Source organism: Dromiciops gliroides, chromosome 3 (genome assembly GCF_019393635.1).
Source record: "Dromiciops gliroides isolate mDroGli1 chromosome 3, mDroGli1.pri, whole genome shotgun sequence".
Lineage (NCBI taxonomy): Eukaryota > Metazoa > Chordata > Mammalia > Microbiotheria > Microbiotheriidae > Dromiciops > Dromiciops gliroides.
Window position 1 is genome coordinate 593749198 of NC_057863.1, and position 16722 is coordinate 593765919.

At 42.3% G+C, this 16722-nt stretch overlaps 1 protein-coding gene across 19 annotated transcripts in view; it reads left to right on the plus strand.

The window, feature by feature from the left end:
• Positions 1-16722, plus strand: part of LOC122751408 (microtubule-actin cross-linking factor 1-like) — a 287171-nt gene that overhangs the window by 84563 nt on the left and 185886 nt on the right. For 15 of the 19 annotated variants that reach the window (XM_043998438.1, XM_043998450.1, XM_043998446.1 and 12 more), the window contains 7 exons: positions 6993-7154; positions 8504-8608; positions 9285-9380; positions 10046-10171; positions 12900-12905; positions 13817-13969; positions 14838-14992. In XM_043998438.1, the coding sequence (XP_043854373.1) occupies positions 6993-7154; positions 8504-8608; positions 9285-9380; positions 10046-10171; positions 12900-12905; positions 13817-13969; positions 14838-14992 (803 nt within the window). The remainder of the gene's footprint in view (positions 1-6992; positions 7155-8503; positions 8609-9284; positions 9381-10045; positions 10172-12899; positions 12906-13816; positions 13970-14837; positions 14993-16722) is intronic. The other 4 variants (XM_043998439.1, XM_043998456.1, XM_043998457.1 and 1 more) reach the window with 1 other exon arrangement.

The window sequence follows — 16722 nt, forward strand, 5'->3', positions numbered from 1 at the left end:
GGCAGAGTTGATTTGGCCATAGTTTCAGAATGAAAAGGTATGGGATGAAGAGAGCAGAAGGGAGAGTGTGCAGGTATCAGCAAGGTTGCTGGAGGTGACTGGGGACCAGGGAGTAAAGTGAAGCACAAGGGATGCCTACTTAAAAGAGTATACCAGGCTGACCCTGCAAATAGCTCATGATGGCTAATAAGCACACAGTAGTCAGGACAAGAGGTTCAGACTTCCAACATAAACTGTATTTGCAGCCTTCCTGATCCATCAGGATAGTGTCTTGGTCAAAAAGAAAAATGAGATGAGTGCAGCATTGATCTCTTGCTGATGAAGCCATGCTGCTTCCTTGTGATACCTGCTCTTTTCCCAGGATATTCACCCACTAATCAAATCTACTCATTCTTTCAATGCCTTGGGACATCATTTGTCTGGACCTAGTGACGTTAAGCCATCATGGGCTCTTGATGAGCTCATTTTCCTTTTTATCTTGCATTTTTTATTCCCTTTTAGGCATTTAAGCTCTATCTTCTCTACTCCAGCATTTATTCACCTGGTCAGAGAAAGCAGAACCATGATAAAAATTGAGTTCTTTCATCTCCCTTCTTCATGATCATTGTTTTAGCCACTTGCTTGTAACACTACAGAATCATTCCATACTTTTGCCTTCAGTCTCTCTTCTGCCCTTGCTTTTGTTTTCTATGTTTGTCTCTTTAAAATCTAAGTTGATTGGTGAATTCCTTGGACAGCCAGAGATGGCTCTTTGGAGAGTTCTTCCCCCTTTCCTCTACATCAGAATTATTTCTTTTGTGTCTTCAGAATTTCATACTTGAGAGCTCATTCTTTCTGGGCTATCTTTCCTGTATGATGTCAATCCATAAGATATTATCTATCCTTTTGCTCAACCTTTAAAAATCTTCTTTTCCCAAAATCTAGAGCACCTGTCAAATGATACTGGACTTTCCTCTCCTACTCTCTCATGAATTCTCTAATGGAATAGTTAGTTCCCCCAAACACCTCCATCATTTCTACTTCAGAAACTAATTCTTCCTTGTTAGTGAGAATCAGGTGCAGAATAGCATTTTCTCTTATTGTGGCTTCTACTTTTTGAAGGATAAAGTTATTTTATTTTATTTTATTTTATTTTATTTTTTGCAGGGCAATGGGGGTTAAGTGACTTGCCCAGGGTCACACAGCTAGTAAAATCCAGCCTGAGACTGGATTTGAACTCAGGTCCTCCTGAATCCAGGGCCCATGCTTTACCCACTGCGCCACCTAGCTGCCCCTGAAGGATAAAGTTATGAAGGAGAGCTGTTAACTCTTCATATTTTAGCAAGAGGCATCATAGCATAGTGGATAGAGAACAGTTAGGAAAATACAAGTTCAGATCCCCTCTCTGACATATCCTAACTTTGTGACCCTGGGCTTCTTTCCATAATGAAGCCATTCTCCATAATCACTCTCTTGGTAGATATATATGAGAAGTTTTTTCTATTCTCTTTCTTTTTTATTTAAATTAATCTTGATTAGCATTGTAAGTCTTCAGACTAACACAACTTTACCTCATTAGGTTTGCACCATTCAGGGCCAAGAATTCATCATTATAGTATTTTAAGTTATACTCCAGAATTCAAATCTTGTTTTCATACACCATCTTTTTAACTAGCTGTTCATTTCCCAAATATGCTTACCTTCAGATGTCCTTACTTTTTATGGGTAGCAATGGAGAAAATACTACCTTTACCCCTATGGTTGTCAGTTTCTTGCCCAGGACTTCATAAATCTCAGCCATATTTTCTAGGTTTTTTCTAGTAGTATCATTTGTGCCCATATGAGTCATCAGAAGTGGGTTATAATCATTGGGTTTCATAAGTCTAGGGAAGTTCTTCGTGAATATCTCAGATATATGCCTTGGGAAGATAGTAGACTATTTAAAAATATATTTTAGTTTTTGTTTTTCATATCACCAGAATTTTCCCCAGTATCCCTCCTTGCCCTTTCCAATAGCCATCTCATATAACAAATAATATTGTTTTAAAGAAGCGGAGGGGACAGCTAGGCGGTGCTGTGGATAAAGCACCAGCCCTGGATTCAGGAGGATCTGAGTTCAAATGTGGCCTCAGACACTTGACACTTACTAGCTGTGTGACCCTGGGCAAGTCACTTAACCCTCATAGCCCTGCCTCCCCCCCCAAAAAAAAAGAAAGAAAGAAAGAAAGAAAAAGATGAAAAAAGTTTGAAAATAAATGCAAAATACCACATCCATCTAATTCAGTAATTCTGGACCCTTAGTTGTGATTATTCAAACTATCCCCCACTTCCTACTTCTTTATCCCTATCCCCCTCAACCTTTCCAAAGTCCTTTTTTTTTTTTTTTTTGGTGAGGCAGTTGGGGTTAAGTGACTTGCCCAGGGTCACACAGCTAGTAAATATTAAGTGTCTGAGGCCGGATTTGAACTAAGGTCCTCCTGACTCCAGGGCCGGTGCTCTATCCACTATACCACCTAGCTGCCCCCCAAAGTCCATTTTAAAGTTATTTACCCCTTTCACTCTATTCTCTGGAATGTCTGCTCCATGGGTAACACATTTGCTTTCATCTTAAATCTTTTCCTTTACCACTCCTTCCATCTTCTGGCTTTCACCAAGATGTAGCTCCCTCCTAATAACACAATCTCCCTGGCTACCCTTTCCAGCACTGGTTGCACTTTTCCCTATTTCCCCTTTGGTCAAGGTAGGAAAGTTGGAGTATCCCTTCGTATTGCCATTTCCAAGCTCTCTCTACCAATGTCACTCAATAATCTCTTCTCTTTTGTTTACCTGGTCCATATATACTACCCAATCCAAATTCTGCTAGTTCTTTGCTAATGACCTCCAGGACATGCCCTTTCTTTTGTGATGTTTAAAATCGCAATGTATGGTCGCCTTAAATTAGAAGCTTTAGCACCAGTCTTTGGGCACTAAGCATTTTTTAAAGCATACCAGGTATTCACATGGAGTTCAGAAATTTAAGAAAAGGCCTATCTAGCCTAGAGTTCCAACCTAGTCTGGTTCTTCCTCAAGTCCCCCACCATGAGCCTGCTTCAACCACAAACTCCCCTCAAACTGAGTGTGGAAGCTTTTTATAGGTCTGGATCAGAGGCAGTCCTTACACACTGCTTTAAGTTGATTGGTTGAGAGTGGTCTCCTATTGATGTCACAGTCCACAGCCTCTGAGAATACACTCTACTCAGGGTTGGCCACATGTGGTCTCAATTTAATCTTAACCTTAACTAGGTTCAACTTCTGAGAACAACACCCTACTCAGGGCCGGTCAGGTGTGGCCTCAATTTAATCATCCTTAAGTAGGTTATCAGTCTCTCAGTCTCACCCAATTCAATCAATTCCAAATCAGTCTTCAAGTGGGGCTCCTGGGCATCTGCCAAATCCCATTATTTTATCACACTTTCCTTAGTCAGTTCTATCTCTGGCGCATAGTCTTTCCTCCCCATGCATATTAATACCCTCTCAAACACTCTAACCTCTTGGTTCTCAACGTACTCATTTCTTATGACTTCTCCACTCATCCTCAGTTACACACAGAGATGGATCTTGCCATCAAAATACACCCCTTCAATGTTCATAAACTCTTTTGAGATTCTCTTATCTTATCAAAATCTGTTGTCATTCCTCCTTTCCCTCTGCCTTGAAACCCCAAACCACAACCTCCACCCCTTATTCCTGCAGTTTTCCCCAGGTTGTCACCACTGCATTGGTTCCTTTCTCCTCCCTTCCCCATCTTGACCCTTTGTTGAGCCAATTTACTACAACCTCTTCTCCCACATCCCTTGCCTCATTTTCTCATCAGTCTTTCTCTTCCAAGCCTCAGTCTTGGATTACCCCCACTGCGCACTGACTTGTTCCTAAACATGTGCTGCTGAATGAAGCTAGAAATCATGAAACCATGCTGCCTGGACCATTACAGACTTGTTACATAACCTCAACTGAACTCTCATTACAGCAAGGCAATCTTTTTATATTTCCCTACTTGACTCACTATCCCAAACCTTTCCATCCCTCTTCAAATCTTCCATAGCTTACCTTCTCTCTGTTCTCTGAGCTAAAAACCTACTTCAAATTCCATTGAAAATACTGAGGAAATTCACCAAGAGCTCACTATTTTTTCCTCCTTATGATCTCATATTGGTCAGATGCTTTTATTTATTTATTTGTTTGTTTATTTATTTATGGTGAGGCAGTTGGGGGTTAGTAAGTGTTAAGTGTCTGAGGCTGGATTTGAACTCAGGTCCTCCTGACTCCAGGGCCAGTGCTCTATCCACTGCATCACCTAGCTGCCCCCTGCTCAGATGCTTTTTTTTTTGGGGGGCGGGGCAATGGGCGTTAAGTGAGTTGCCCAGGGTCACACAGCTAGTAAGTGTTAAGTGTCTGAGGCAGGATTTGAACTCAGGTCCTCCTGACTCCAGGGCCAGTGCTCTATCCACTGCACCACCTAGCTGCCCCCCTCAGATGCTTTTTGCAAGTATCTCCTCCTTCACCCTTGCCTCACATGAAGAGGTAGTGCTTGTCCTTGCCAAGGCTAACCCCTCTTCTACATGCACAAGTGGTTCTATTTCTTCGCATCTCCTCCCAACTCTCTCACTTAATCTTCAATCTCTCTCTATCTAATGGCTGCTCCCCTACTGCCCCAAAACATGCCCATGTCTCCCCCATCCTCACAAAATCCTTTCTTGATTCTTCCATCCCTCATTAGTTACTGTCCAGCATTTCTCATCCCTTTTTTGGATAGACTCCTTTAAGAGGCCCTTTATAATCAATGCCTCCACTTTTCCTTCTTACTCTCTGAAGTTTGTCTTTCAGTCTCATCACTGACCTCATTATTCAACTGCTGTTTTCAGTTCCCAGTGACCTCTTAATGGCCAAACCTGATGGCCTTCTCTCAACCCTCATCTTTTTTGTCCTCTCTTTAATCTTTGACACTGTCAATCATGCTCTTTTCCTTGATACTCTACTCTGTGGGTTTCCATGATACAACTCCATCCTCCTACCTAATGACTCCTACTCAGTCTCCTTTGTTGGATTTTCGTTTAGGTTAAGCTCACTAACCATGGCTGACCCCCAGTGCTCTCCCTTCTTTTCCTCTCCTTCTATACTACCACCATCCTCTCAGGCACCTGAGCTTTTAACTTAAATGTCGTCCTTTATTCTTCACTTTCTCTCACATCCCACACTCCCAATCCAATCAGTTACCAAGTCCTGTTGATTTTACCTTTGACTCTTCCTTCCATCCTCTGACATTGCCATGCCTTCTGGTTAGTCTCTGCCTCAAGTCTCTCTCTGCTTTGTGTTCTTCTTCCTTATCTGTCTTCTAGCCTCATTGACTTTCCTTTTTTTTTTTTTTTTTTTTTGTGGGGCAATGGGGGTTAAGTGACTTGCCCGGGGTCACACAGCTAGTGAATGTCAAGTGTCTGAGGCCGGATTTGAACTCGGGTACTCTTGAATCCAGGGCCAGTGCTTTATCCACTGCGCCACCTAGCTGCCCCCATTGACTTTCTTCGAGTCACAGCTAAACTTTCTTCAAGAAGCCTTTCCCAATTCTCCTTATTGCTTATATCTCCCCTCTGTTGATAATCTCCAATTTATCTGTGTAGATCTTATTTGTACATAGATGTTTGTATGTTATCTCTCTCAATAGACTGTGAGCTCCTTGAGAACATCTTTTACCATTCTTTGTATCCCCAGTGTAAGCACTGGCAACATAGTAGGTGCTTAATAAAAATTTTTGACTGATTTGTTGATTGAATGACTTGTAGACCGTCTATCTCTGCAAAGAAATTGGAGTGAGCATATCTTCTCATGTCTGTTTTGGGACCATGTTTGTTTTTTGTCATTTTTCAGCATTCATTTTTTATTGATTTGTGTTTGTTCTTTCAATTTACATCATTATAATCATTGTGAATCTCATTGTATTAACTCTTCACTCTGCATCAGATTATATAAATCTTTCCATTTTTCATTCCTTGTAGAATAATACTGCATTACATTCACATGCTGCAGTTTATTTAGACATTCCCTAATCACTAGCCATCTACTTTGTTTCCAGTTCTTTGCCACCACCACCACCACCAAAAGAAAAAAAAAAGCTGTTATAAGTGTTTAGTTGGATATGTATGGGGACTCTATTCTTAGCAGTGACCTCCTTGGGCGGGGTATAATCTTGGGGTATCTCTGGGTTAAAAGGTATGGACACTTTTAGTCACTTTATTTGCATAATTCTGAATGCTTTCCAAAATGATTGTACTGATTCTTGGATACACTATCACTGTACCAGTGTCCCTGTCTTCCCACAAGTCTCCAACATAGATTATTCATGTCGTTTGTCATTTTTGCCAACTGATAACATATGTTTTTACTTTTATCTTCATTCTTGGTTCAGGGAACTCTTACAAAGCCAGGTTTGTTTGGGCCCATGTTGGGATCACTGAGGCTTGTTTTTTGAGCCCTGAATTCAATTATTTGCCTTCTAACAAATGAACTCCTGGGGTCATTTTCTAGTCTCATTATTGAGAAGCAAGGCCCAATTAATTTCCTCATTCACTTTTTTTTTTTTTTTTGGTGAGGCAATTGGGGTTAAGTGACTTGCCCAGGGTCACAAAGCTAATAAGTGTCAAGTGTCTGAGACCAGATTTGAACTCAGGTCCTCCTGACTCCAGGGCCGGTGCTCTATCCACTGCGCCATCTAGCTGCCCCTCATTCACTTTTTCTATTGCTGTCATAAATTCATTCCTTTTTGGGGGGCAGCTAGGTGGCACAGTGGATAAAGCACCGGCCCTGGATTCAGGAAGACCTGAGTTCAAATCCGGCCTCGGACACTTGACACTTACTAGCTGTGTGACCCTGGGCAAGTCACTTAACCCCCATTGTCCCACAAAAAAAAAAAAAACAATAAATTCATTCCTTTTCAAGCACACAAGTAGGTAATTTAACATGTCATCTTTTGCTTTGTACAGGAAACCTCCAGCTTCCGGCTCCGACACCTCCAGAGTTTGCATAAATTTGTCTCCAGAGCTACAACTGAGCTAATCTGGCTGAATGAAAAGGAGGAGGAGGAATTGGCATTTGATTGGAGTGACAACAATCCTAACATCACAGCCAAGAAAAATTACTTCTCTGTGAGTTTAATGCAGGGTCCATTATTATAGGCCTGTGTTGTAGGGGCAGGGCTGTTAGGAATCTTAGTGATATCAGCTAGGATGCCTGGGATGGCAACCCAGTCCACTATGAGCATTGACTGCTTGTGTGAGAAAAGAAAAAAACATCCTGGATGTTACTCCATTGATCCTTAACTAAATCTGGAAAGGTTGGATGGCTAGAGTGGCATTCTGAGGATTGAAGTGCTGCATTATTTTGGGCTTGGCTGCCTTACATCCCTGAATTCTGGTTACTTTCTACTCCTTAAGAGTAGATCCATTTTATTATCCATTTCTTTCTTTCTTCCTTCCTTCCTGTCTGTGTTTGTTTCTTTGTTTGTTTCTTTCTTTCTTTCTTTCTTTCTTTCTTTATTGTGGGGCAATGGGAGTTAAGTGACTTGCCCAGGGTCACACAGCTAGTAAGTGTCAAGTGTCTAAGGCCGGATTTGAACTCAGGTACTCCTGAATCCAGGGCCAGTGCTTTATCCACTGCGCCACCTAGCCACCCCTATTATCCATTTATTATTATCAGTGGAATGGTAGGGAAGGGAAAGGGATGAGAATAAACATTTATATAGCCAGGCACTATGCTAAGCACTTTACAAATATTATCTCAATTGATCCTCCCAATAGCCAAGTAGGAGCTATTATTATCCCCAGTTTGCAACTGGAGAAACTGAGGTTAAGTGGCTTGCCTGGGATGACACAGCTGAAAAGTGTCTGAGATCAGATTTGAGCTGAGGCTTTCCTGACTCCAGGCCCAGCACTCTATCCACTGTACCACCTAGCTAGCTGCCTAATGGTAGGGAAGGCAGCAGTTAGTACAATTCAGAACAGTAAGAGAGAATGTTTGTAAAGGCTGTGTGTTATCTTTATTGCTCTTCATATTCCTTTATTCTTTAGTTTCTCTTGTTCTACAGCACTAATCAGAGCCTTAGCCAGACTCTTCTTCTCATTGTCCCCTAAGGGAGCCTTGTTGCCTTTGCTCATGATAGGCCTCCCCTCAGCCCCTACCTATCCCCATGTACCTCCCTAAAACCTGACTGCCCTTCAAAGTCCTGCCCAGCTTTTACCTCTGTCATAAAGACTTTGCTGATTTCTTTGGGCCATATTAATTGTTCCCTCCTTTGAAAAACCTCTCATTTATTGGGAATACCACCTAGCCATTTATGGCTTCAAGTGATTAGATGTTGTTTCATGTTTGTCATTTCTTATTTCCCTTATGGGACTCGAGAGCAAAGACATATCTTTGCATCTTTTATATTGCCTATAGCATCTTACCCAGGGCTTTCACTGAATACTTATCAAATAAAACTGAATTGCATTTTCAGGAGTTAACCATGGAACTGAATGAGAAACAAGATGTTTTCCGGTCTCTACAAGACACAGCAGAGCTGCTGTCACTGGAGAACCACCCAGCAAAACAGACTGTTGAGGTACGTGGCTGAAGGAGGGCCTTGAAGTTCAGAGCTGCCTTGTGGCCGAAAAGAGACCAGAAGTCCAGAGGTAGCTTGCTCTCCTTCTCATCCCCTCCCTACAACAGTGTGTTTCCTCTACCACACTCTGACCTGTTTGCCTCTGTGAGCAAAGGAACACCAGAGAGGCATTGGCTCCAGACTGTTATAAGGGAAATGGTGTCAGCTACAGCCCGGCGTCCAGGAGAAGAGTGGTTTCTATTAGGATGACGCAGAGAGAATGGGCTGCCCCCTTATGCCTACACTATGCACATGAGATCTTTTAGCAGATGCTCCAGCGAGAAGAGGTTTTTCCTATGTGGCTCCATGTTGGCCAAAGACAAACCTGTTTCTTATGGGAAACCTTAAGTCTGTGCCCACTAAGCTTTTCTCTGGGTGTGTGTCCCTTTTCCCCATCATTCAGTGCCTATCATCTGTGTTAAGGCTTGGGTGTTTTGTTTTGTTTTTTAGTGAGACAATTGGGGTTAAATGACTTGACCAGGGTCACACAGCTAGTAAGTGTTAAGTGTCTGAGGCTGGATTTGAACTCAGGTACTCCTGACTCCAGGGCTGGTGCTCCATCCACTGCACCACCTAGCTGCCCCAGGTTTGGGTGTTTTTGCTGTAACTCCTATGCCCTCTCTCTTCTCTTTTCTAGGCATACAGTGCTGCTATCCAGTCCCAGTGGCAGTGGATGAAGCAGCTGTGCCTTTGTGTGGAACAACATGTGAAGGAGAATAGCGCTTACTTTCAGGTACAGGGCTGGGGGTGGAATGCAAAAGAGAGAAGAGTGAGGAAGAAAATAGCATGTGAGGAGAGTGCTGATTGTGCCAGGCTTCAGTCAGGGTGGGGAGGGCTCCAGCAGCTGTCCAAAATGAGGCATTTCCTGGCTAATTGGTAATTGTGTTCTGCAGGAAAGGAGAACATTTTCCCTCCCCATACACTTTCTTATACCTGCTTGACCATGTTGAACCTTTTCTCAAAGAGCACCCTCTGCCTACTAAATGTTGTTAGATTCCCTACTGCTTCTCTTTCCCAGAGAGAAGGTCCGAACCCAGCCTGGAGCTCTCTCTGCATCTCTCACAGCGATTGGAGGGGGGCTCCTACACTGTGGGCCTTCCTGTTTCAGAGGAGATCTGCATCACAGGCACTGAGAAGTCCAGAGGATAGGAACAGGGATTCTTTGAAGGAAGAGGAATAGGAGTTCGTGTTGGCTTTTTGCTACTGATTGGCAGAGGCAGAATTTCAAGGCTTTCACTTTGCATTTTTCTGTGCCCTTTGAGTAATGAGCAACTGTTCCTGTCCCAGTGTAATAGGCAGAACCTATCCTGTTTAGTGGGAGCACTGTTCACCCTGGCACCTAGTGGTTGCTGTTGTGCTGAGCACAAAGCATCCGTTTGCCTCATTGTGTTTCTACAGTTCTTTAGTGATGCAAGAGACCTAGAAACATTCTTGAAGAACCTGCAAGACTCCATCAAACGGAAGTATTCATGTGACCACAACACCAGCTTGTCCCGCCTTGAAGACCTCCTCCAGGACTCCATGGTGGGTGTCACCAGAGTATCAGCTGGGATGCTTTTGGTCTTTAGAAAGTGCAATGAAAAAGCAGAACCATGTGGCTGAGGATACTGCTTCTGCTGGGGAACGTTCCTTAGGAGGGGTCAGCTTGATAAAGTGGGTGCTGTTATTTAGTTAGCAGGTTAAGAAATCAGTTTCCTTCTGTCCTGTCCCTGCCTTTCCTGTTCTCCTCTCTTTGTCCTTCTTGGCAGAGTTATCGCTAAGTCACATTTTTATACCAGACCCTTGTCCTCACAGCAGCCCTCTGAAGTGTGTAGTGGGAACATTGTCCTCATTTTTCAAATAAGGAAACAGAGACTCTGAGTTGTGATCTTCCTTGTCCCCAGTCACACAGTTAGGAAGTGTAACAGTTGGCACTAGCACAGGATGCCTCTGCCTACATGTTGATGAGATTCCACAAGTAGATTATTGACACGTGGTCCAAGGCACTTCCTCTGTGTTACTCAGTGTTGATTGTATCCTCTTTGTGGCAGCTTGTTTTTAATTTGATAGCTGGAGCAGATAGGAGGTAGAGTAATGGCAGAGGGACATGGCATCAAATTTCTCTCTTTATTCTCTCAGCTAGGCAGAGAGAAAATGTGAGCTGTTGTAAATGATGAAACCTATACTTGTGTTGAATTTTTTCCTCAGCCCTCTTCTCTGTGGAACTATAAGGAATAGGGAATTTGGTCTTCATCATGCTCAGTGTTTAAACCTAACTTGTATGTAGTTCAGCAAAAGCATGAATAGTGCTTGGTGAATATATGCTTGCATTGAACTTTTAGACTTTCCCAAGCCTTTGCATGTACATTATTTCCACTATATCTTGGAAGGGCCTAAAACAGACCCATACTTAATCCAAAATCCTATTTATGCTCTTTTGTTCTTGAAAATTAGTCCCTCAAGAGGCCATCTTGAGCAACCATCATGAGCAGGACTCCTCAGTAATTAAATGCCAGTGGACAGTGGAAAGAGTTGGCAGGGATAGACAGGGCTCAAGCTGCAATTCCATATGAATTTAGAGTAAAAATAGAAGATGACACTGACGCAGGCTTTAGGTTTACAAAGTACCTTTTTTTTTTTTTTTTTTGGTGAGGCAATTGGGGTTAAGTGACTTGCCCAGGGTCACACAGCTAGTAACTGTCAAGTGTCTGAGGCTGGATTTGAACTCAGGTCCTCCTGAATCCAGGGCTGGTACTCTATCCACCGTGCCACCTAGCTGCCCCAGAGCACTTTTATATGCATTTCCTCATTTGATCCTCTTAACTTCTCCATGAGGTAGGTGCTATAAGCATCTTTTAATTTTTACAGATATAAAAATCGGCTAAGTGCTGGGGGCACATAGCTGATAAGTATCAAAGACAGGTCTTTATACTCTCACACACACACACACACACACACACACACACACACACACACACACACAGAGTCTCTGAAAGTATAGATCAAGGGCTGTTGGTTAAACAAAAATTCACATGTTTAATGCCAAGAACCTGAGAAAAGTAGACCAGGCTTCAAGCATGCAACAGTATTGCTGTCACCCTGATATATTCTATTCCTCTTTCTTAATGAGTTCTCGTTCTCTCTCTCCCTCTCTTTCTCTCCTTCTGTCATTCTCCTCTCCCTCTCCTTTCCTCCTTCTTTCTTCTCCTTCCCTCTCTTCCCCATACCCTCTCACACACATGCACTCACTCACACTCATATAATCTAGCCATCATTAATGTAGTGCTTTACATTTTACCCATACTTGATGTACTGAATCTTGCTCGAACATCTGTTACAGGTAATTTTCTGTTTGTAAGGCTGAGGGGTTAGATTCTTTTTTTTTTTTAATTTTGCGGGGCAATGGGGGTTAAGTGACTTGCCCAGGGTCACACAAGTGTCAAGTGTCTGAGGCCGGATTTGAACTCAGGTCTTCCTGAATCCAGGGCCGGTGCTTTATCCAATGAGCCACCTAGCTGCCCCACCCCCAGGGGGTGGATTCTTAAGATGTGGAGCCAGAACATTTCAATAGAGGGCTCTGCATAAGGGTACAGAAATGACTTAAAGTAAGGTATTCACTAGATGGGCTTTGGGTAACAGCTGGGCAGCTGTGAACCTAGTTTGTTTAAAAACACCTTTAGGGGTTCAACATGAGTACAGTCATGTTTGGTGTTTTACTCTGATGAACAATATTAATTATACTTGTTAGGGCATGATAAGCCACTGCATTAAGAGATCTCTTCCTAGATGTTAGCTATAAAGGCATTGCTCAGTTGGAAGGCCACAAGCATGAAAGAGGCAGATGATACCCAGTATCATCACCCTCGTCCTGCAGAATAATTCCTTTGCAATTGTTACCATCTCTCCTCTTCTAGAGAGTCGTTGCTATGTTTCCTCCTTTCCAGGTCAGGGGCATCAGGTTGGTGGAGTCATCGGGGTCACGGAGTCACCTGGGTCTGCTCCTCTGCTTATACTCTCAGGCTGTCATGTTCAGGAGCATCTATCTTGGCTTCTGGTTCTTTTCAGAGTTCTCTTTGCTAAGCACTCGATCTCTGGAAGTGGAGACCTGAGCCTATTGTTTAGACAGAAATTGACATGCTTAATGCCAGGAGGCTGAGATGGGTAGACCAGACTTCAAGCATGGAACAGTATGGCTATCTCCCTGATATACCATTCCTCTTTCTTAACTAATGAGTTAAAGTTGTATTTCTTTCAATCATGCTCCCTGGGACAGGCACAGGTAGTTCAGTATTTCTTATTCTTTTCTTGAATATTCTTAATTCAACAATGGCATCTCCTTGCATTATTAACTCTCTACCCCTCATCACATCTATTCCTAACTTAAGGAAGTCCTCTTCTGGGGGCTTTTATTCCTCAAAATGGGCTTGAACCATCCTGGCTAATAAATTGAAGTTATGCTCTATCCTCCAATGGAATTGGCAATATACAGTTAACCAGTTCTTTTTTAAGAAGCTCATGTGTTTGCAGGATAATTGGGTTAGTAGAGTCTTGAAAGTTTCAGTTCTCTATACTCTTTCTTAAAGTAAACAAATTTCTCCAGATCATTAAAATTGCAAGGTCTTGAAAGCTATAATTAATTGATATAATTAAATCATTTATCTAACCATAATACCTTTGCTACCAGTCATGGTCCAAGAAGTTAGATTCTTGAGCTTTTCTGAGCTTCTATCTTAGCTTTTCTAATTTAATAAATGGTGAATCTTATAGTATATTTTGGAGGATAGACTTCTCTTCTACAAGATTGAGAACTGAGTATAACTCTCCAGCCTCTCACAGACAGGGTGGGAACAACTGGTTTCTGTTAATGAAAGCCTGTTTTACTGTTATTGATATTCCCATTTTCTTTTCTTTCTTTCTTTCTTTTTTTGCATGTGAATTTGTGCTCATTGGGAGGGAATGGAGAGAGAGAGAGCTGTAAAACTCAGGTGCTCCAGCACTTGGTGAAAAGACAGAAATGTTTGCTCCTTGTTCCTTCAGTCCTCAATTTCTTTGATAGCTCCATGGAGGATCCTTGCCCAAGTTATGACATTCTCTTGCAGGGATTAGGTGGGTTGTTAGGTTATCTTAGTTGACTGTTGGTCACTCAACAAGAACCATTTATGTTTGTATTTTTTCCTTCCTATTTTGTAGGATGAAAAGGAGCAGCTCATTCAGTCAAAGAGTTCCGTTGCCAGTCTAGTGGGGAGGTCAAAAACCATCATTCAGCTGAAGCCACGAAATCCAGACCATGTGCTAAAGGGTACCATCTCCATCAAGGCTATCTGTGACTACCGGCAGATTGAGGTGAGCAGACAAAGCTGACACAGAAAAAAACCAGGAAGGCCTTGTCACCTTGAGTAATTGGTGATGGCAGGCCTATGGAGAGAAAGCCTAGGAGAAGCGCAGATGAAAAAATGGGTAGAACAGTCCTTTTATTTAGAATGCGTCAATATATTCTGGAGAATAGAACTCTGGAAATAGAGATGTTAAATCTCTCCCATCAGACTTAACGTGTGTCTCAGTTTCTTCTTGTGTAAAATGCCAGTTCCCAGCCTTCCTCCCAGGAAAGATGAGCCCTGCATAAATTTTCTCAAGGAAAAAACCCTGTTACATATCCTACAAATAGAAAGTTCTGGTAACATTCCCATCTCTCCTGGTGGTTGTAGTTGTGAAGAGAAATTATCAAAATAAGCCTTCTGCTTGCTAGTATCTCCCTTTCTGTCTGTGCTTAACATGGTATTGTGCCCTCTGGTAGCCCTTTTCCTGCACTGGGATTTTATCACGTGACGGATGTTAACCTGTCTTACATAATTCACTACTTTTCCTGAGGTGTGAATGTCAGCCTGGATTGTATTTTTTTCTCCAAAAACTGAAGTTGGGGCAGCTAGGTGGCGCAGTGGATAGAGCACCAGCCCTGGATTCAGGAGGACCTGAGTTCAAATCCAGCCTCAGACACTTGACTCGTACTAGCTGTGTGACCCTGGGCAAGTTACTTAACCCTTATTGCCCTGCAAAAAAAAAAAAAAACAAACCCTGAAGTTAAAAATTTCAGGCCAAGATCACTCTGAATCCATCTCCTAGGCCATTTCCCCAAGCCTTCCCTGGCTTTCAGACTGATCTGGGATTTGTTGTTTTGTCTACAATTGCAAACTTGTCTTCCTTGTCCCTATAGATCACCATCTGCAAGAATGATGAGTGTGTTTTGGAAGATAATTCCCAGCGGACCAAGTGGAAAGTGATCAGCCCCACAGGCAATGAGGCAATGGTGCCCTCAGTGTGCTTCCTCATTCCTCCACCAAACAAAGATGCCATCGAAGTGGCCAACAGGTACTTCCTCTTCATACCAAATTCATGCCTCCTTCTGCCCTGTTTGACCACACACCTGCCAGAGCTGCTAACCTTGCAGGCCAAGTCTTGCACTTCTTTTGTGATAGTGACCTTTAACAGCTATGTTTTTCATTCTGTTAACTATATTGTTTCTTAGCTCAAAAAGGGAGCTCAGCTCTGCTGAGCTTATGTATTTATGTGTTTTAAGTCTCTAGAAGGTTGAAACTGCAGATGTCCTTGTTAGAGGCCTCTGGCCCTCTAAACTGACAATTTTCTATATTTAACACATGTTTGAAAAAGCAGCAACCCTCTTCATGCTGTTAAGTAATTTTGCAGATAAAGCCCAAGATGCTTCAAATCACAGCATCATTTGTTTTGGAGGGGGGGTGTCACCTGTTGTAAGGTGAAATGAAATTAGATTTTTTTCTTCCTTTCTTAAATAGGACAGAATTTAACCCATTTTACCCAAGTCTATAAAAAGTCATAATGAATCTACACTATATGCCTCAGACTTATATTACTAACCTGGATGCCCTTCCAGTCACCTCCTGAACTTGGAGTGGATAGTTTAGCTTTTCTTCTAACAATTTTTTTATATTTCCCATAACAAACACCAAGTAGACCATTTGCATATACTTGGTAGAACGGAATTGTACATGAAACTGAAAGTTTCTACTGTATACAACTTACTTTTCTTTTTAAGGAGCCTAGGGCTTGGCGTGAAGAGATCTTGGTTCTGGTCCTGCCTCCACTGCCTCCTAGCCCTAGTCTTATCACTTTACCTTTCTTAACTTCAGTTTCCTCATCTGTAAAATGAGGATTACTAGATTTGTGCTACTAAGGCACTTTTTATTTTATTTTTTACATTATTTGCATACTAGTCATGTTGTAAAAGGGAAATCAGAACAAAAGGGAAAAACCACAAGAAAGAAAAAAATAACAACAAATAAAATGAAAATTGTACACTTTGATCTGCATTAAGACTCCATAGTTCGGGGCAGCTAAGTGGCACAGTGGATAGAGCACCGGCCCTGGAGTCAGGACGACCTGAGTTCAAATTCGACCTTATTATATCAGGCTGCTTCACTGCTCTTTTCTAAAAGTGCTATATGTTTGTTACTATTTTTGTGGACTTAGTGGATGAGTAGCTGATTTCTACAGGATCTTTAAAACCACATTGCTGGGGCAGCTACGTGACTCAGTGGATAAAGCACCGGCCTTGGATTCAGGAGTACCTGAGTTCAAATCTGGCCTCAGACACTTGACACTTACTAGCTGTGTGACCCTGGGCAAGTCACTTAACCCCCATTGCCCTGCAAAAAAAACCCAAAAAAACCACATTGCTGAGGGCAGCTAGGTGGCTCAGTAGACAAAGCACCAGCCCTGGATTCAAGAGGACTGGAGTTCAAATCCGGCCTCAGGCGCTGGACATTTACTAGCTGTGTGACTCTGGGCAAGTCACTTAACCTTCATTGCTCCACCAAAAAAAAAGCAAAAAACAAAAAAACCCCACCACATTGCTGAGTCTTTGTTATGGGCACCAGTGTGGGAAACACAAAAAATTAAGTTGGCTTAAAAAGTTCTATAGATGCTTTGCTGCTGACCTGGTCTGAGTCCTACAGGATTATTAACCTGATCACCTGAGTGAGTTTGATTCTTGCAAAATAGCTTGAATTTACCTGTGAAAAGCATCTGAGGGTTTTAGTAAATAGTAAGCTCAAAATAAATCA